The following is a 21,749-nucleotide window of genomic DNA, read 5'->3' as shown; positions in this document are numbered from 1 at the left end:
AAACATACAACTGGATAAAAAGGGGGGAAAAAAAAATCACCACCCCAAGTAAAATGGGTTTATACCTGTAACTTGAGAAGGCAGAAGAGAATGCTAAAAATCTCTTTGCATGTAACAAATCATTCTTTGCTTTTATCATTCTTCCTCACCAAAATTTCCCACTGCATATGGAACTTACTCTAATTTAGAAAACATTGTTTGACCCAGTCCTAATAAAACAAATCCTTCATAATTGCTTAATACAAGTTCTTAATGCTTTTTTCACAAATCAGTAGCATTTAAAAAACGAACTGCACATGACAGTTTTTAAAAAGCTATCAGCCATTTATAAGCTTCATAAAATTGCCCATCTGTCTGAAAAATGCATGAGCTCAATATGGGAGATCAGAGCACACAGAAAAGCACCCAAAGTTGACTGAACGTCTGGATAGTGATTTCTGAGAGCAACAACACTCCTTTTCAAGTTAATCAAAATTATGATTGAATTTTTGTACAAAAAGATTTGTAACTAGACAATTCCATATGTCACAAATGCTTCCTGTGAGACACTGAAGATGCACACAGCAAAAACAAACATGCATAAGTACACTTCTGATTTTTGACTGCACAAAACAAAAATCTGCATAAACATATACAACACTAAACAAATAGATGCTTTTGGCAACAGGGCCTCCATTTATTTAGAATAAATAATTAAAATAAATAAAAATTATGGGGGAACTGCTTGCCATTATCCAGGAAAGAATCATCAAAAACAAAAACTGTTAAATTATGTACTGGGTTATGTCAAAAGAAAAGCATCAAGATTAAATTAATATAGATGAATTTCAGCTCTCAATACTCTAAGAAAATATTCTGTAAGTTTTTTTTTGTTTTTTTTTTTTAAATTCATTTGCTTTCACAGAAATAGAATACACCAGAACTTGAATGGAAATTATTAACTGTTTTACTCCATCAGCAAAGCAAGGTCAGAATGCCTATCAGAACTCTTTAAACATGTCTGATTTTGTCAGGGTTACCAAAAATAATAGGGCAGGACAAACCTTTGTTCTTCATGTAGGCATTACAGGATTTTTCTCCTTTCTTTAGAATGTGTCAAATTTTATGAACTAAACACTTGCTAGCAATCCTCCATATTCTAGAAAAGACAAAGGCATGTAGTTTAGGAAAAAAAAAAAACCACAACAAAAAGATAATTAGTTAGCAACCAAATCAATATTCTCCCACTCATCTCCCAGGGAAATTATTAGAAACTATTTATACCTCATATCTGACTGCAAGGACTTTTACAGATCTTTTAGTAAAATACAGTGTTTTACTACCAGAATTCTGAGTTTAAAACTCTCTTACAAGTGACAATCATAATTTCCTGCTTTGATAATTTCACAGCTTTTTTATACCACCCACATTCTTTTTCTTTCTTACTTTAAGTAAAGCTCAGGACCAGTGAATGAACAGGAAAACAACTCCTCATTATTTTTGATAATATATTTGGAATAGTAGCAGGTTTCAGGCTCACACATGATTTGCAAACAGGAAAAAAGGACAAAACAAAATACATTTATAATACAGCAAAATTAAATAAAAAGTTTTCTGAAATTATTTTCTTTAAGATGCATAAAATGTAGCTAGGGATAATACTCTTGCCTATTCTTTAAGGATGTTATTTTGCTTGATATTACAAGTCTACATTCAGGAAAGGTGAAATATATTTTTGAAGTCTACTTAGATGAACCTGAATGTAGCAAACTAAGGCAACCTTGACTGTAACAAACTACCATTTCTGGAAAGACTAGGATGTCAATTCAAAATCTTGTCACACTTTATTAAACTGCAATGAATTTTTAAAACTGAAAGTTACTATCTCTTTCTGTGTACAATTAGAAGATAATGAGTTATTTAAAGATAACACTGAAACAACACCTCATGCATGAAAAAGATCATGAATAAACCTCAATTTAAAATTAAAGGAAATTTTCTAAATAATGGACAGCTATTATTTGGTAAGAACCCTCCCTCTTGACACTACAGATAAACCTAGTTGATTAGCTTCTGAAAAACAATACTTTATAAGATCTCAGGCCTGTTCTCCTAATTCCTAATAACAAAGCACCACCCAGAAAATAAAAATTGATCAGTTTGAATTTGATCAGATGGAATGCTTGCAAATCGTCCAAAGCAACAGACTTCAGCTTCCATCCTACATCATCTGTCTGCAGCTTTTAATTGTGAATATTCAGAGGATACACCATTTGAAGATGTAAAAATTAGTTAACATCTCCATTACAATACTCAGTAAAGTGATGGAAGTAATACATTTGGAACACTAGTTATGAACTGCCTAATGAAAATACAACAAAAAAATCTTAAACTTATAAAAAGAAATAAAAAGTTCAGAAGAAACTTAGACAAGAAGAAATGTAGGGAAATGTGTAAGAACAACATCGTTTCAAATTTTTCAGAAACTAATGTTCATCTTTTCCATAGTTCATTAACTGAAGCTGAAGATAATTGTGAGGTAATTGTACAAATCTCTTGTCAAGTTGTTTAGTCTATTACTGCAATGTAATAATGCTTTTCCAAGTGGAAAGTAAACAGCTCATGTTTCAGAGAAAAGCCAATGTAGAAACCAGTATTTACGCAGAGTTAGAAATTTTCCTTCCTGTTTACAAGATCAAACTTGAGCATTCCACATGAGGAATTTTAAAATAATGTAATGCCATCCATAATTCAATTTAACCCTAAGGAAATGTAAATCAAAGCTGAGATGCACAGAATAAAAATTTGCCACATGAATAAATGTGTTTCTATTATTTCAAAATTACTCAGAGTGACTTTCCTGTTTTAAATACTTGAGGTATCTCATGAACCACACTCAAAACAAGCATGACATAACATTTTTCAGAAGCTGACACCCAGAGAACAGAGTCTTGCTAAGTACAGGCTGCTCATTGGTTCCCATCTCAAGAATTCCTCACATGTTCACACACAAAAGGGATGCAGTGTGGAGGCATGATGCACACCCAGCAAGCATTTCACAGGGTGGGCAACTAAAGATAGACTGCCCAATACAGAGCAGGTGGAAACAAAAGCTTTGTATTCTGACTCCATACGTACTCAAAAGTGAAATTACTTATCTATTATACCAATTTGATCAACCATGAAAAGTAAGAATTTGTTTTCATAGTAATATATCATCCCTAGAGTTTTCATTTTTACAGCCAAGTTGTATTTGAGTTTCCTGAGTGCAGGCAGCATTGTGATGTGGGTGATACTTCTAAATTTATCTCAATGTAGACACATTCTCAATTCTGTCTAGGTAAAGTGAATTTCAAATTCTTCCCACCTCTCACTTTCTCACAATATGACAATACTTCTACTCCAACAAATGAAATGCAATTTGAGATAAGCTATAGTTGCCTTCAAAATGACCATTATTCTTCTGAGCTGAACTCTCACCAACCTCAGGTCAAGCCTTTCTTTTACCACTGGTAAAGCCATTCTGCCAAGCCAAAATGCCTTCAGTAATGAAACTGAAACTGCTATTGCAAGGTACATCAAGGAGCTGAAGGTAAAAATCTTGTACTTTGTAATTTCAGAAGAAAAACACCACAATAGAATTTAATTTGATAATGTTAAATTATCAAAATTGAGAATGTAGAGTGAAGAACAGAAAACTTGGTATTATAGATTCAAATCAGTTTATTCCAACCTATGCGCAGATACCTTTTGAGTTGTACTTTTTACAGTAATAGTATTTGACTAGAAGCAAGTCAAGTGTCATGAAATTCAAGTAACTGAGTACATTGTAAAGGAAATGAAAGAGACATTTTATCAATATTGCAAGTATAAAAATGTAAACCCAGCATTTACTTAGTTCTCTAGACAATATAGACATCTTGAAACTGAATTTGTTTCATTTTCTATTTGGCCTTTTCCTTTTTAAAAATTATTTTAAAATATGAGACTGACCTTCATATAGGCTTAAAAGTTATGATTTTTTTTCCTGATGTAGTATGCATGATGCAGTAATATGTTAATATTAAGGTCAACATCACTTGAGAACCTTGCTGTATTAAGCTCTGCTCCAGGAAAGTTTTGTTTATGCTACCACTGACATGAACAGTTCAAGTTGCTGGGATCACTCTGGGATCCAGGATGCTGCATTAAACAAGTGCAAAGCCACTATAAATTCTTTAGTAAGCAGAAAAAACCTCTCTTTACCTTTGTACAATTACTTGACTGCAGCAACAGTAAGACTGTGTTTCAGGTATAACTATTTGTCTACAAACCTAATATATTTATATGTGGGTTCACCCTTACTTTCTCACAAACAATGGCTTACATGAGCCATGCCTAATATTGCAGTTTTTGGAGACATGAGATTTCATCATACTGAGACTGTCTATAGCAGAGCTTTCCTATGACAAGACAGTCAGTCATACAATATGACTTTTCATTTCATAAAAAGTTACATCTAGCCTTGATCCACAAGCATCCACACATCTGAATTTCAATGATGTGTTACATAAACTGTCTACAAACAAAATATAGGGAATTTCAACTACATGCAATAGCATGTATTCTTTCAGTGGAAAGTGGTGCAATCTGATAGTTAGATATACTTGCTTTGCTTTTAGCACAAACTTTCTTCCCTTACTCTACCATTATTGTATAATAAGATCAATGTAATGTACAGAACTACAGTTTAAAAAAAAAAAAAAAAAACAGTCATCCATCAGGTCATCTTCCATGTTCACAGAAAAAAAGAACATTACTGGCACTGAAGATCACTGACCAACTGATAAGTAGTCACAGGTTGCTTTTGCACACTGATTTCCATGTCATTAATCTGGGCTATTTAGAGGTTTGACACAAACCACATAGCACCTAACAGAGGACACCATGATACTCTCAAATGAACAATGCAGAAGACAGACCTAAGCAGGGGGCAGACACAGGAGAACAAAATAGACAGCAATATGAGAAGGGACTGGCTCAACAACATAAAGGGAAAATTCCTAGTTTGTCATTTTCTACTAAAAAACTAGTTCATTGCCAGTGAAAGGAACTAGTTGAGAAAGAAGGAGTTGGCAACTAAGTTTTAATATTCTTTTTTTCTCTTGGCAAATCTGAGTGATTTTTTCCAAACTAAAATACTGCCAAATAACTGTTACTGCTAATAAATTTATTGTTGGCTGTGGCATAGGTGCTGTACTGGTTTGAAAGCTATAGGGTAAAGTCAAAATGCTTCTTAAGGCAACATCACTTTCATGGGCATATACTGTGTTAGTAACAGCTTACAGATCTGACTATGCTAATAAAGTAATTTAAACACAGAAAGAAATAAAAGTTGATGTACAAATCTATTGTATGTTGGCAACCTACATAAACCATTTAACTAATGAATTATGCAAATCTATGTTTCCCCAAAGTTTTATAACTTTAATCAGAATTTTTTAGTATTCCTCTGCAAATGCAAGCTTATGTTCCATAACTGAAACAGTGAAAACTTGCTTTGTCATTTTGGCCTTTCCTTTAAAACTGTTGCCCATGTTCTGCTTCTTGCCCCTTCACAGAGATCTGTCTGCTGACAGACTGACTTCTTATTGCCTATGTCAATGAGAAACACCGGATCTTTAAAGTCAAACCTGAAAACCAAAGCTCCCCATCTTTTATTTCAAACAACCTTCACACAAACCTCAAAAGCTTCCCAGAAAAAGAAAAGTCACTTTCCACATGGCTCAGTTTCCCAGAAACCAGGATCACAAAACTAGAGCTGCACACAAAGCCACTGCAGCTAATGACACAGAGGTGTGTTGGTATTTTCAACAGTTCTAATAGATCTTTAACATCCAGTTTGGAATACAGGGATTATATGAATCAGGTACTGGATTTGCAACCCCAAATCCAACACAAAATCAGAAACATTTTGCACACTCAAGTATGTAAAACTATGTATACCATTAAAATGTACCCTTATTGTATCCATAGCTTTCTAAGGCAAACTAAGTAGAAGCCTATAATTTTACCTTCTTTTATAATGTTTGTTGAGTGACAATATAGTTATTTTATATTTATTAGAGCACATATGAACTCTAGATTCAGTCCCCTTTCATCTCACCAGTACACCAACATTCAGCCATTTGTGCTTACAATATAAATCAATACTCATGTTACTGCTGAAATGGAGTTCCACAAAATCAGACCTTTTTCTCCTACCTGTTGTTTTATCATTTTTAAATGCAAATACTCTCTATAAATTACAGGAATAGAGAAATCTTGCAACTGTGTACCTATATTTAAATCTACATTTCCTTCTGTCACAAATAACTTCTAATATTCACGTAGTCTTTTTTTATTAAATCTGTCTATAACCAAATATTGCACTTTCAAGTTTCATAACATTTGCTTACCTCCCTCATGATACCAATCCTTTAGTCTGCATTATATTGATATTTAAAGATGTGCAGCTGTCCTTTTACTTTCATAACATCTAAATGTCATAATTTATGCTGAACATTATGCATGAACTATCTACAGATTTTGGTTTTAATCATAAACGCCAAAGGAGTGTATATGAATAAAATGAAGGTGTACAAGTAATTCTGCAGACAGACCAGCAAACTCCTGATGTCTAGCTGTTCACAAAAACATTTCAATCATTTGTTATCAAAAGTTTTTTTTCAGTGCATTTCAGTATTTATATTTGCATTAGTTAAAAAGAAGAAAAAATGCTGGAGCCTTTTTAAAGAAAATCTTTTACACAGCCTTCAGATTTTTTCTTTTTTCTCATTTATTGTTTCTAATAGGAACTGACTTGTCATAACTTCATAGATGTTTGTAAAAAGGAACAGCAGGATTAATGAAAAACTTCTCTAAAGTGTTTGTCATTTAATCACTACTTTTGAAATACCACTCTTATTGAAATATCTCTTTTTCAATTTTCACTAACTACACATGACAGCTAGATTGCTAACAGAAAACTCTCTCCTTATAATATGAAGTTATGGAACAAGAGCAGCATACACATTACAAGAATGCATACACTGTAATAACATAACTGATTCCACAAAGTAATAGCCATTTGTCAGCTATATGGCATATGCAGCTTCATAAAGAAATTATACCATAAGGAAAAGGGATATGAATTTATCACTAATCACTATACTGCTTCAAAACAGTAGTAAACTTTGCTTGCAATGATTCTATGAGTTCTGACAACATCTGTACGCACAAACTTAATTTTTTGCCTAATGTGGCTTCAGTATCTTTTACTGCTTTACTCCTCTCAGTCTCAGAAAGGCAACTAAAGGGTAAAAGAATCTACTGCTTCTTAGAAACAGCTTATCTTATGAACTGGGAAGGAACAGAGGTAGATATCAAGTCAGCATTTTCTTAACAAAAAATAATCCAACTCTATTATGTCTGACCACCTCATGGAAGAGAAAAAAGGAGCACAAGAAAACACAATATAGTCTAAGTTAAGCTTAGAGGATCAAAAATACAAGACTTAAACTGACCTCAAGTGTACCAAAATGATTCATCTGACCTCAATGTTACTGAATTCAGACTAGAGATTGCAGCATATTTTCCTTGTGTTATCTCTCTTCTTAAAACATAAAGTACCAAATATGTTCAAAACTGGCAACCACTCACAGGCACATTTCTGAACTTTATTTTAATAACACCAATAAACAGAAGTAAATAATTTTACTGGTTCTGGTAATTTTACTTCTAGGTCCAGCTTCATAAAAGTTTGCTCTGTAGATTTCTTTCAGTTTTTCAAACTCATGTTAAACACTTCTGTTAAACATTTCTAAGCTATATGAACCATTTCTTCCACCTGAAAACTGTTCCACTGAAAAGTCAGATAGCTTTATATAACTGGAACTTTATATAACTAGTTCTTTTTCTAAGAACCTGGCAGTATATAAGCTTTACAAAAAACAAACATATTTTAAAATTCATCAACAATAGCAATTATCTTCTTCATTAAAAAAATCTTACAGTATTACCATATTGAGCAAGCATGGCCTCAATAGCTGTTATTTCAGCAAAAAAAAAGGAAAAACGAAAAACTGCTTTTTTACCTGTCAGATACCTCATAAAAATCAAGTTACAGACTTCCCCTTGAGTACTTTACTGCTAGGAAATTGTTAGCCTGCAGAAACAGCCTGGGTGTGCTGTTTTACAGGTCTGATTTCAAAAACTTTCTTCTGTGGTCTAGATTTTATAAACATAGAATAGTCAGAACTGTATTCACTTTACAATTTCACTTAAATTGCATTACAGATCGAGAGGCCATTCATCAAAGGACATAGTGCAAGTAAACCAGCAGATATGAGAGGGCAAGATAGATGAGTGCAGCATTTATCTTTCTAAACTCTAAAATATCAGGTTAAAAAAAACTTACAAAAATGGTTCTGCTACTGTAGCACTCTACTAATATTTCTCTCACTCACCCAGGGGCTTCTTAAAACAGTAGGTCAGAAATCTGCTTATCTAAGTTGTAGCTGAGGCATAGGTTTTAAGTAAAACATTAGCAAAGGGTACAATTCTCTCTTTTGCTATCAGTCTAAGAACAAAGCTCACATACACAATACAGCAACTGATGTTTCTTTCAATAGAAAAAGAAAACCCGCCCTGTAAAACATCGACAACAAAATTCTTCATGCTTAAACTTCTAACTGATGAACTGAAATTTGAAAAAAATTCCACCCTATTTCCTAGTTCTATACTCCTATCTTGGAGGAATATCACCTAAAGAGCTGTTAAAATTCATTTAAAGAACTTGAGGCACTCACATTTTGTGCTGCATTCAAGAAGTAATGGTAGCGGAAAACATTACGTGATTAAAGTTTTCTTAATTTTCCTATATATAAATTATGGAAATTTTGATCAACTATTCCAAAGCTTTTTTTTTTTTCCACATTCCATTCAAAAGAGCTTCATTTCTCTGTATGGCTATTTTGTACTAGTATGTGAATCTGCCTAGCTCAATAAAATTCCAGGATCAAAGGCTAATGAGTTGTATCCAAAAAAGCCAAAGTTGACATATTTCAGAGTAGAAGAGAAGTGTAGGGAAGAGATGAGGAAATACTAAATTTTGCAGTATTTCAGTAATAACATTGAAAATACATCAATAAAGGTTAATTAACAGCTGAGAGTCTTCTTTGCTTTGACATGAATTTCAGTATTCGTGCCAAGTAAAACAAAAGCATCTTATAATTGTTTATTCCTGCAACAATCAAGCCGTACTTCAAGGCTTTGCTTTGTACCCCTTTAGTTTCTCTCTGGGCCACAGTGCACTATGAACTCCAAGCAGAAAGAAAAGCAGCTGGCCTTACCTCTGTCACTGAAGTCATCCACCAGAATGATCTCTGCGATCAGGCTGTCTGGAGTGCGGTTGATGATGCTGTGGATCGTGCGCAAGAGCGAAGTCCAGCCTTCGTTATGGAACGGGATGATGATGCTGGTGTTTGGTAGTGCTTCCAAGTACACCTTGTGCTTACAGCTGCAAAGGCAAGCAAATAAGTCTGTAAGCATACTGAAGATCTGAGCTGGCATATCCTGTCATCCATTTGGGCCATTCAACCAACACGGTTTCTGGCATAAAATCCGACACTGCAATCAAGAAGTACTTTCATGTGAAAATAGCTGGATTGTTTAAAACACATTGCTTACAGCAGTGAATAAACTGGAACAGTGACAAAAAAAAGTGGAATGAGTGAAAAAAGCCTAGCTGGCTGGAATTATTTTCTTTCACTGAAAACTTTTTCCTGCAATATGACAGATGACCTATCTTCTATGACATCATTTTGAAAAATCAAATCCTCTTATCAAAAATAATTCTGAAGCGTAATATGATGCTAATCTGAAATGATTGTTTGGTCTACAAAGAGATAAACTCTAGAAAAAAAATCAGCATTATCCTGGGTGACACGTGCTTACAATATGAAAAACAACAACATCCACACGTACAACTCTGACTTCACATCTACAGATCCAAAATAATCGCTCCTATTAAGTACAGGGATAAAACAACACACAATTTTGGAAATGCAGGCTTATAAACAAGGAAATGCAAACAAGCTTTCATCTTTGAAAGGAAAGCACCATACATTCAACATCTTAATTGCACAGCAGCTAAGGAATATCAGTGCTTTCACCTGTTTTCAATATTGAGTTGTTTACACATTTCAGAAAGAAAAAATAAAAAACAACATTTAAAAATAAATAATGGCCACACAAACCAGTGTCTCCTAATATCCCAAAATATTTTATCACAAATGTTTAGATTACTGCAACTGATAAGATTGCATCTTTCATGTCTCTTGAAAAAAGAAAAAAGGGACACATTTCTCTGTTGTTCACAAAGCCTGGCATTTTCACCTCTGGGGAGAAAGTAACTGAATGATTTCTCATTCCTCAAAAGAAAGTCACATCCTGATAAAGGTATCCCTAGAGCACCAATCTGTCAGCTTTGCAATAAACAAACAAAATTAAAAGTTTAGCCCTGCAAATTCTAGGTTTAAAAAAAGGTATTGATATCTTTGCTCCTTGACAGAAAGCATAACTATGCATATAAAAAACTGCTATAGGATAGAATTTTGATTTACATATATTTGCAGATTACTTGGCATTTCCTCTTTATAAATGTCACTTAGAAATCAATATTCACCAATACACTGTACAGCTACCACACTGATGAAATGTTTCAAAGAATAAAAACTCATAGCTACTATAGCTATGCAAATATTAACTGTTATATGCAAAATATTATATGCAAAATATTAACTGTTATGTAGCTATAAATAAACTAACTCATTTTTAGGTACTTTAATTAAAAATAAATTAAATTTGTAGTGAGAATTATCTTATTGACAAGCCATTTTATGAAATAATCACAGTGGAAACATTTTATTAAGCAGCTTGCTGGTAAAACATATATGCACACTGGAAAAATGACAGATGCTTTGCAACAACGTGGAGTTCTGGAGAGAACAGTGCTCAGAAAAGTGACAGAAAAGTCTAAGTATGTATATTTAAATATTTTGTGAGAAGAAGAAAATCTACTGCAAGAAAGAATTTAGTAGAAATTATTTTTTTTATCTGTAAGAAGTACAAAAATGAAGTGCATTATTAACACGTTGTTTCAGTTGGCAAATTAAGAAAGCCACCTACCAAAACCAACACCTACTGTTGCCAGTTGTTTGTCAACAGTGATGCTTCTTGGACTAGAACAAATGCTGCTAACAGACATATATTGAACTATCATGCTATTTTTAAAAGCAAAAGTTTTTCCTTCAGCACTTTTGACTCCCAGTAAATATTATTTCAAAACTAGTAAGTTTCTGCCTCCATAAAATCCCAAGCCAAAAAATCCACGCAAAAGAACCTCACACATATCAGACTAACAACTTCGAAAGGCTAGGAGGAAAAAAATACCCAAAACACCCAAACGCATCAGAATGCCACTTCTTTTTTTAAAAGTCACCTCTCCAGTATAACAAGATACCTTTTCAAAGCAGTTGTACTGAAAATTTCATGGTTAATACTGTACTTATGCATGTAAGGATGGGGTAGGTCATTGGATTTGGATATTCTCATAGACAGTTTCAGACTAATTGCATATACTAAAGTGTTGGAAGGAGAAGCAATGTAGATGGATTTGGTTTATAACTATTCCATTCTTCCTGCTGAATAGATTGATCTAAAACAGAGCAGCACTTAGAGGAGAAAAGTATCTTACACTTCTCCATCATTCAACTTTGACCTTTAATTCTCATTTGCATTTACTTTTGATTGCCATTGCAAAGGTATCTGGCTATATGTGAATTGATTTCTAGTTAGAGCCACAAACCACCAAAATGTTCTTTTTCTGCTTTTATTAAAAAAAAATGGCCAGATTTCAAATTAATAGAAATGAAACCTTAAATTTCATCATTTTCCACTAGTAGTGCTTTACTTGCCTCTTTTTCATCAATTACAATTCTGCTCATTTTTAGCCCCTTGTACTCTTGACATGAGACTCTAACTGCAACAGAAGATCGCTGTTTTAAAAAGTGTAACATGAAATCCATTTTATTTGAAGTTCTATTCAACATTGTCTGTAGCAGAGGGCAGCAGGACAAACCTGATGATCAGCTGTAATGCTCAGGAAAGGCCATGAACTGCCACAAAGATGCAGTTAGACCTCCACAGCTGAGACACTGGATGTACAGTGAGAATAAACATATATAAATATATATATATATAAATAAATATATATATATATATATATATATATATACATATATATATATAATATATATATAAGGCCATTTGTTCCAAGTCTTTGAGCATGCTTCTTTATATCCTGAGTTTTGGAAGTGATGCCAAACACCCTGGCTGCAAAAAGACTACTTAAAAGCTTCTTGTTTTAAACATGAAATCCTTGAGTCTCCAAAGAAATGAGAAACTGTGATTGAAGATTCTTTAATACTTCCTGAAGAATGCAATCTTACCAAAATTTACTGAAATAAAAAATAAACCAAGGTTTGCTGTCGAAAGGAAAAATGCTAATTATAAAAGATTACCATAACCTCATATACATTAGGTAAAACTTTAAACAGTTAACATGGTATACATGTTAAATGAAACTGAACTGACTACCTACAGAAATGTCTAAAATGCTACTGAGCAAAATAATATTTTCTTCCAGAGCCTAAAAATTTTGGTGGAAAATTCGGTCAAACTTGTATCAATTTAGCAAATTATAGTACTTGCACACATGAACTCCAATTGTCATCCTCCAAATAAAGACACTGTAAATTACTTGCACACTAAGGGAATATAGGCTTTATGTGGACAGTAAGTATCAGACAGGTAGTTGGAATGGCAGAGTAAAGTGTCCAAGGAGCACACTGACTTTCATTGAGGCTTGAAATAGTAGAAAATCCATAGAGGCCTGGAAATAAATCCTAAAATCAATACTCAGAAAAGATTAGTAGATTTAAGATGGACAGATAGGCAGGTCAGCCGGTTTCAGTGAAGTAAGAGTTTGCTCCAAGATGTAACTCAGCATAGAAAAGATTGCAGTGTAGCTGATGTCAATCAACATTAAGCTCTCCTCTTAATTATGAAATCATAGCTCAACTGATAAAGGCAAGTATATTACTGCAGAGCTTTAGTGTCACATCATATTCTGATTAAGGAATTAAAAAATAAAAAATCAGTGGGGAAATGAAAAAGAGATACTAGGTCTTTCAAAGTAATTTTAATAGGAATGTATTATTTGCTATTTTTAGCTTGTTTCTATCAGGGCTGGTTTTTGCCTTAGTGGCACTTTAAACGGGATAAACTTTTAAAATAACATATGAGAACCCTGCACTAACAAGACTAATTTAAATGGCAAATGAAGATCAAGACAGGTTGACTCTGTTAATTCATTCTATATATATTATAAAATGGCTTGTTAGCATAAACACACACAAAGTTTCAGAGGAAAAACTTGCCATGATATTTTATAATTTTGGGATCGAGGGCAAAAAACCAAATCAGTCTACCTGAAATTAGTACACCAAACTGATTTTTCACTTTGACTTTGATCACTATAATTTCCATGAAAGTGTTTTCTGTAATCAGCCCTGGCTATGTATGCATGCTCATCATCCCCATACTGATAAGAGGATAAATACTTAAGGATGCTAAGAGCACATTATTTGACTAGTTTTCCACTGTTTTCATTATAGTTTTCCTCACTTTTATCCTTACCTAATGCATTTCTTCAGATAATCAAATAGCTCAGTCCAGCAGTATTTTTGATGTTTAGTGTTTGAGGCACCTCTCCTTCACTTTGCTCAGAAACCTCACACTGTCTTCCTCAGCTTACCTTGTTCAGCTACAGGACTAAGGCAGACTCCTCTTTAAGGTAAGTGGTCATTTACAGAACTGGAGGCTTAAGTGCTCAAGGTTTGATACTGTCTTCCACAAATTATTCCAAGAAATCCTGATCAGCCACCTTATGCTTGCATCTCTAGGCATGTGCCATGCTAAACCAGCAGCAGCCAGGGCAGTGTAGCAGCAAACATCTGCACATCCTGTGGCTCATCCTAACTGAATAGAGCCAGGCCTCCAGTCTTCTCCAGAGGGTGACTTTGGGATTGTTCCTAGCTCTATAGACTGGGCTGGTGAATTTAAACAGCTTGCCCATGCCACAGCCAGGACTGGAATCCAGCAACATGTGGGCATGTTATCTCTCTTGTCTTTCACCACACAGTCTCATCATATGCAAGTAACTTGCCAACTTTTCTAAGAGCTTTAAAAGGCAGTGGCCTTCAGCATTGAGGACTATTTTGCCTGTACTGATCATCATTTTATGGAATCCCTTACCAATACTTTCCTTACTGGAGACAGGGAATCCATCTTACTTCTGAGTTCCACAGTGGCACATTTAACCACACAAAACAAGGGATAAAACTAGCTCATCATTATTCCATACAGCAAGTTAACTATTAAACCAAAATAATTTCTTTCTGTAGTATTATCCTAGTGCATGCTGCTCCTGTTACACAAACTTGTAAGACGGTCTCCTTTGTGTTCTCTAGGTGAACTCGTTTTTAATTTAAAGAAAGAGTATAGTTTAAATTTTTGTGTTCTTACACAATGCACTCATCCTAGAGTGCACACTCAGAAATGCAGAACTCCAGAAAGAGTTCAGTCAAGCAACTACTCACGTTTTCATTGTACTTTGCAAAACAAATAAATGGCTGCCACCAAAAGATATTATTTTAAGCCCTTTTGAAAGCAAGGTGATTTATTTCTAGAGGGTAGCATCCAAATGCATGAATCAACAAGTTGGGAAGGGATAAGGGGATGAGGAAGCAACAGTATATCTCTAGGACTCATGGCAGGAATATTATTCAAGGGGTGAAGAATCTGAGGATTGCAACTAGAAAAGGGCTCCTAGTCAGCAGAAGCCTTTTCTGCATAACCTAACAGAAGATTAGCTACAGATTGGCCTTAGTAATATACAACAGAAGATTTCCTAAAGATTACTCTTTTATTGCATTTAAACAGAACATATTTTAGTGCAGCACACTAGCACTATATTAATGAAACAACGCTGAATAACAGATTCAGCACCCAAGGTTGAAAAATAGAAAATTTCTTGGCATAAATAATAGATTTCTTCAAGCTTATTTACTGAAATCATAAGTCTCAGAATAACTTCTGTGTTACATCTGAAATGTCTTGGTAGATACTCAGCAAGAAAATAACCATGATAAGCAATAGTCATCCTGCTAATTAAGCAGCTCACACCTGGATTTTTTTACTGAAGTTATGACATTACCATTCAGAACAATGGAATTTTAGAAGAGGGGGCATTATGCATTGCCACTGCACTTATAAATATTAAATAACACTAGCAATATGGACTTTACCAAAAAATATTTTATGAGCACCAACACTTTTGTAAAAAAAAAAACAAAGAAAAAAAAAACAACCAAAAACCAGCATCAAATGATGAATATGCTGATGAGTCAGATGTCATTTTCAAGATTATAATGAATCAAAACTTATGAAACTCGAAGTATGCTTTCAAATATTGCTATCCTCAATCAATTTAGAGTCTCTTTCCATGTTATTTCAGAACTTAATATGTGGTATTTCCCATCAAAGAATATCCCTACATCATTAAATTAGTCTCAGAGACTTCTGGATGACATTTTCACCAACAGAGGCCTGATCTACCAGTCCACAAACTGTTTCCAGTTTTAAGTTGTACTTAGTGCTTTGAAAGATCAGTCTCTGTCCAAAGAATCTCCTTCCTCTCTCCCTTCTATTAGAAACATAATTAAGCACTAATCATATGTATGATTCAATTCTGAAAATTATTACTGTTTTGAAAACTGAACTCAGAAAGCTGCACAGTACTGTTTATTATGCACACCTGCCACAGAGTCACCAGAAGAGAGCTACTTAAGAAACTAAATTTCTTTAGAAAAAAGTAGAATTTATTTGAAAATAATTTCTATGTTAAAAAAAATTAAATAGACATAATTGACAAGGTAGAACTTTTCACTAGATTTGTATGCTGCTCTTACAGCTTGGTTTTGGAGCTGGGCACTTGGCTCCAGTTCAAGGCTTATTCATAGAAGCTGCATAAAGACACACCCTTTAACTTGCTTTGAAACACTCAATATTGACTTAGTTTTTCCTTTGAGATAGAGAATTCTTCTGCAGGGTTGAAAAAGAATCAAAACCAAGTTTCTGAACAAAACAATTTTAGAGTTGGCTTCAAAGTTGCAGGGAGACTTCTAAAAGGTTAAGAAAACAGCAAGAGTTTCCTCTATTTCTGAAGTATTAACCTGCCTGAGGAAGAAAAAAAAAATACTGTCCCAGAAACACCAGGAAGCTATCTGCAGCAGGCACCTTTAAAATATAACCTGAAAAGATGACTATTCATAAAAAGAGAAGTAGTGAAAAGGAATTATAATTACACTTCTTTCTTATTCACTAAGAATCCTATTATGATTTCATTTTGTAGGTTAGCCTACTCTACTGGGCACAAATGACAGCATTCTTTTTACTTCAAGGAATAAGAATAGTTCTGTTTGCTTCCCTGATAACTTTATATTTGAGGTGGGAAAAGCATCCTCATCACATGAGCTTAAGAAAAGATGCAGAACTCCCAAATCCTCCCTCTTTACAGCTTCACAGTTAACAGAAACACACAGAAATACACTGCCTCTGTAAAAGACAAAATGAAAGAATATAGGCTTCTAAAATGATGAGAGAGGAGAGCAGTGCTGGCATCATTCCAGCCACTTGACAGCAAAAGCTGATTCATAAAAGCAGCAATTTGCTTGACCCTGCAGACATCTGAACAATGCTTTATGCACGTTAAGGGATACCACTAGCAATGCTGTGGGCAGTTACCAGGCTCTGTGCCTTCCAAAAACATCAACAACCTTGAAAATTGCCCTGATAGAAAATAACATAGGAGAAGTTAAGTGTCTCACAGACATCCCTTGGCTGGATCTAGGAAACAAGGCAGCAGCCTACTACTGCAGTTTCTGGATCATAAAAGTAGCCCACCTCTAATTTTTCTCCTCATATAGGAAGTGTCAGGGAAAGTTAAAGCAAAACAGAGATTTCCAACCTTTTTTCCCCCACTGGCTTTGTCAGCTCTCACTCTCTTAACTGAGCTGCTTTTTCAGATCTGACCTTTTCTTTCCCTTTATTAAAAGAAACTACAGCACCCACTGGGCCCTCAGGTACTGACAAGACCTCTATAAGCTACCAGAACAAAACATTTCCCAGTGAAATTTACATAGTAATTGTCTTAGCATGTCAAAGTATTCAATTTACAGCAACAAGCTTCAGTCACACCATGTTTCTGTTCCAATCTAGTCTTGTCAGCTGAGCCTGATTAAGTAGTGATAACTAGTAATTTCTCCTGCTATTTGACAAGGCTGTAAAATTAGCTTGGGTGTGAGCTGATGGCAGGGAAAGTAATCTTTATTTTCACAGTGACTCACAGCTGGGAAGCAAGCAGGCATTACTGGGTATGGGCCTCAATAAATGTCACAACACTTCACTAGAATAAACCTTCTCCAAAACATTAGTACTATTTTCATGCAAAAGAAGAAAAATAAATTGTACAGCAGAAATTGTTTGTGAAATTGCTATTAAATGCATTATCAACGTGTCTTGGGAATTAAGGAGGCAAAGTCCTGTGCTCTATGTGGACTTCTCTCAGCATGGAATTCATCAGAACTGATGGAGCTGAATTAGGTGCTTGTGACTTTATGTCAAATTGCCTCATTTTGGCCTGTCATGTCTCTTCAGTAGCACTCTCTGTCTCTGAAGAAATCAGTCTGTGAGTTTTCCTCACTTTGTCCTTCAAACCAAAAAGTTCCTCTACCCAAGGGAAGAGTCTGAGAGTCAGATAAACTACACTGACATAAAGCATGTTTATATTTACAAAGTTTTGTTTTATGATACAGTGACTTCTAGAAACATCATAATTTATGGAAAGATGCTGTAAATTAAAAAATACCCATTAATATGTTTTAAGAAACTTATCTACTCAGCTTCATGTATTATATCTATTGGGAAATACTACAGGTAGTCATTTTATACCATCTCAAAATTCCTCATTAGCAACTGCACGTAAGGCATCCTAGTACTCTAATTATATTTTAGCTTAAACCTTGCACTTTGTTACCTATGAATTCAAAAATAACATCAGACCAGTTTAATACATAGACAAGCAAACACCCTCAAAACACTTTTTTTTAAAGAGAAGATCAGAGAAATAATAATCTAGTTAAAAATCATTCATTCAACCCTAGCAAGCTTATCTGATTGTCTCTCACAAGTAAAGCAAATAATTATCAAAATATAAGGCAAAATATGATCAATAAAAAAACCTCTATTTTGAGTCTAAGGTCATTTTCCTGGCTGAAGAAGGAACAGGATTAGAATCCAGGTTTTGTCACTTCAAAGTGCATTTTACAGCACACTACTTCAGGAACAAACCAACCTGTGACATTCAATAACCCTTTGACTTCTGTTTCAGAAATCCTAGTTACCTTATTACTACTTGCCCTTACATTCCAAAGGTACCCCACAGCCCTCTAGGAACCCTCTAGACGCTCAGCCAACTCCTCCCAGTTTTGCATCAGTCCTCAGGTATTTCTCTCAGTTGCTGTGATCATTCAAAGACCATTGAGAGAAGCCTCAAACAGACATTAGCTCCCTCAGCATCCATGGGTACATCCATCAGGCCCATGGACTTACTACATCCAGTTTGCTCTCACATAAAATGCTTAGTTTTCAAAGTCTTTCTGTGATGTGCCTAAATCTTTTCCCCTCTCCTTTCCACTGTAATATGTGGTCAGGCTTACACCTCTCAACACCATCACCTGTACACATTAAAAAAGGTAACAGGCAAGATAGTACTAGGTCTGATCAGTGTTTATAATACCAAAATCACAGCTGGTAAACAAGGGAGCAAATGCTGTGAAAAAGCCGTTGGGTGTCATGGACTACATATGCCAACAAGATTAGTAAATTCTCATGCCTATTACTACATCCTGTGGCCAGCACAGCCTTCAGAAAATTGGAGCTCAAGAAGCTTACTCACTATCAAATTAGGCAAAATAGAAGTTGTTTTTCCATTCCAGCACTGCTGCACATCTGCTGTCCTTATTACACAAGGTGCAACAGCTAATTGTGTTGCCATGAGAATGTACTGCTGAGAATGTACTGCCTTACTGAGGTAAGGTGTACTGAGGCTCTTCATAAAACTATTGTATTAACAACATATATCATCACTTTCACCCATGAACTTCAAAGATACAAAAGCCCAGAATATCCCACATTCCACACAAATCTTAGCAAAGCTGGATGTACTTTCCAATTTTACTATTGTATTATATTACTGTTAAAAGTTCAAGCTTTAACCATTGCCAAATGCTAATTGACTTGGCTATCCCAGATGTGCAGAACTGGCTGGAGGGTAAATATTCTTCAGAATTCCTGTCCCCATTAAGTTTAGATTTCACACTTGTGTTTACTGCAGCTTGCTATTTTCTCAGCAGTGTGGGAGGATTTACTGGAGTCTAAGTAACATGCAAGGCATCTAAAAACACAAGAACTACTTTTCTCCACGTGCATAAACCGATTATTTCTTTTATCAAATAATTTTCAGTAAGCAGAAACAGACCCATCAAGCTTGGACTCTCTTCACTGGCCTATTTAACATTGTGGCCTATTTCTCAATAAAAGGAGGGAAGAGGAATCATCAATCTTCAGCCACATTTTTGCTGTTGCTGCCCTAAAAAAAAAAGGCATACAAGCACCCAGAAAGCACTTGGGAATTATACCATGTTATTTGTTCCTATCTATACATATCCTGCAGAGAAAGTGACAGCAGGCATGACAGAGACAGAAAGCCATAGGTTTTCCAGGGTATAAAATATTCCTGATCCTGTTTTGAGGAGCTGCACTTCAAATGGGATGCCCTGAAGCAACTGCAAAGAACAATCTGGTCAGGCTTGGAAATGGGGACATTGCCTATTGGGGTTTGGACCACATGACTTTTCACTTTCACTACATTATTCAGCAATACAGTTTGAAAAGCACAGTAATAGCTTTTCCACCACCCACTAAAAGCACACCTTGAGTTTAAACAGGTTGCTCAGTGGCCAGATAAATTAAGCTAATACTAGTAATCAGCAGTATGAAGCAATGAAATATGTATGTGTGTCTGAAGACATTTCTGATTCCCCCAAATGAATAAGAACTAGAAAAAGCCTTCTACTGTCTTTTTTTCTTCCACCATATGATCGAAAATTCAACAGGAGATCAATACAAATAACTAATTACTTCTGTAAGAGACTTATTAAGCATTTGTAAGTTCAGCATACTTAAATGATTTGGTCTCACTTATTTTTTTTTAGCAAGGCAGGACAACAGATCATAGACTGCAGAGGGAATTAACTGGAATTTATATTGGAAAAGACAAAAGACAAACTTTTACATTTTAGTTTTAGGGACAATATACATAGGCTAGGTTGTGACAAATGTGCTGTACTCATAAAATTAACTAAATAAAATGCAATAACTACTTTTTAGGGGATTCAGATATGTACTACTGCCTGCCTATTGTTGGGGGTTGGGGTTTGTTCCCTTTCTGTTTTTCTTTCAGTGGAATTTTCCCCATTATGATGCTAAGAAAAGTTGTTGGGCTGCACCCTAGCTCATGACAGCTAAAAGAGATTGGGGGGGTAGCTGGGGGGGCTCTGGCTCTCTGGTGGGGTCGGAGGAAGACGACAGGGCTGCTCCCTTCCACCCCGAGCCATCCCAACGCTGGGAGCCAGGTTCTCTGCTGTGGGACACTGCACTGCTGCCTCCGAGCACACAGCCGAGCCCCAGGGCACACACGGGGAGCAGGGAGCCTTCCTCCATCCTTCCCCCAGCTGGGACCCCACTGCCACCACCCCAGCCCTGCCCTGCCCCATCACCGGTACCGAGCGCAGGGAGAGAGTCTGCGGCTGAAAAAGGACTGGAACTGAGTCACTGTTCTGTTCTGGTGTTAATTTTCATAGCTGCTGTTGTTTCTGTTTGTCTGGTTGGATATATTGGTAAAGAGCTGTTATTCCTACCCCAATAGCTCTGCCTGAAAGTCCCTGATTCCAAAATTATAATAATCAAGAGGGAGGGGAGTCTGCATTCTCCATCTCGAGAGGAGCTCCTGCCTTTCTTGGCAAATAACTGTCTTTCAAAGCAAGACACCTATGTATCTAACTATATCCCTTTCCCATTAGTTTAGTAATACTAGCATTTTTGCAAAGTGCACAAAATACAGAGATTAGGAGCAACTCCAACTCTGTTAACTGTGCAACTACTCTAAAGAAACACAAAAATGGAGTCCATCAAAAAAACATACTGCCCAGAGAATTCCCATTACATTTATATTTTAGCCTCTTAAAAAAAAAAAAAAAAAAAAAATCAAAAAAACAATTGAGAGCAATCACACTGCATACGAATGTTTTGAGAGAGAACCATTCAGGCACTCTCTCAGCTTCTGAAAAGCAGAATGAAATTTGGTTTTTAGAAAGAAAGAAAACCTCATTAATGTTCAGGTCACAGAAGATGCAGCCAGCCCTAAGCTAAACACTCTTATTTCTTTGATTATGAAAATGCATTTCTTCTGAGGGTTGTGAAAAATTTAATGTCTAAGAAAAATTAGC

At 35.3% G+C, this 21,749-nt stretch overlaps 1 protein-coding gene across 1 annotated transcript in view; it reads right to left on the bottom strand.

Annotated features, from left to right (window-relative positions):
* GALNTL6 (polypeptide N-acetylgalactosaminyltransferase like 6) overlaps positions 1-21,749 on the bottom strand; it is a 425,461-nt gene that overhangs the window by 221,010 nt on the left and 182,702 nt on the right. Inside the window, exon 4 of the mRNA XM_056490455.1 lies at positions 9,351-9,517. Coding sequence (XP_056346430.1) covers positions 9,351-9,517 — 167 coding nt within the window. The remainder of the gene's footprint in view (positions 1-9,350; positions 9,518-21,749) is intronic.

This window comes from Oenanthe melanoleuca, chromosome 4 (assembly GCF_029582105.1).
Source record: "Oenanthe melanoleuca isolate GR-GAL-2019-014 chromosome 4, OMel1.0, whole genome shotgun sequence".
Lineage (NCBI taxonomy): Eukaryota > Metazoa > Chordata > Aves > Passeriformes > Muscicapidae > Oenanthe > Oenanthe melanoleuca.
This window is presented reverse-complemented; position numbering and strand designations above follow the sequence as displayed.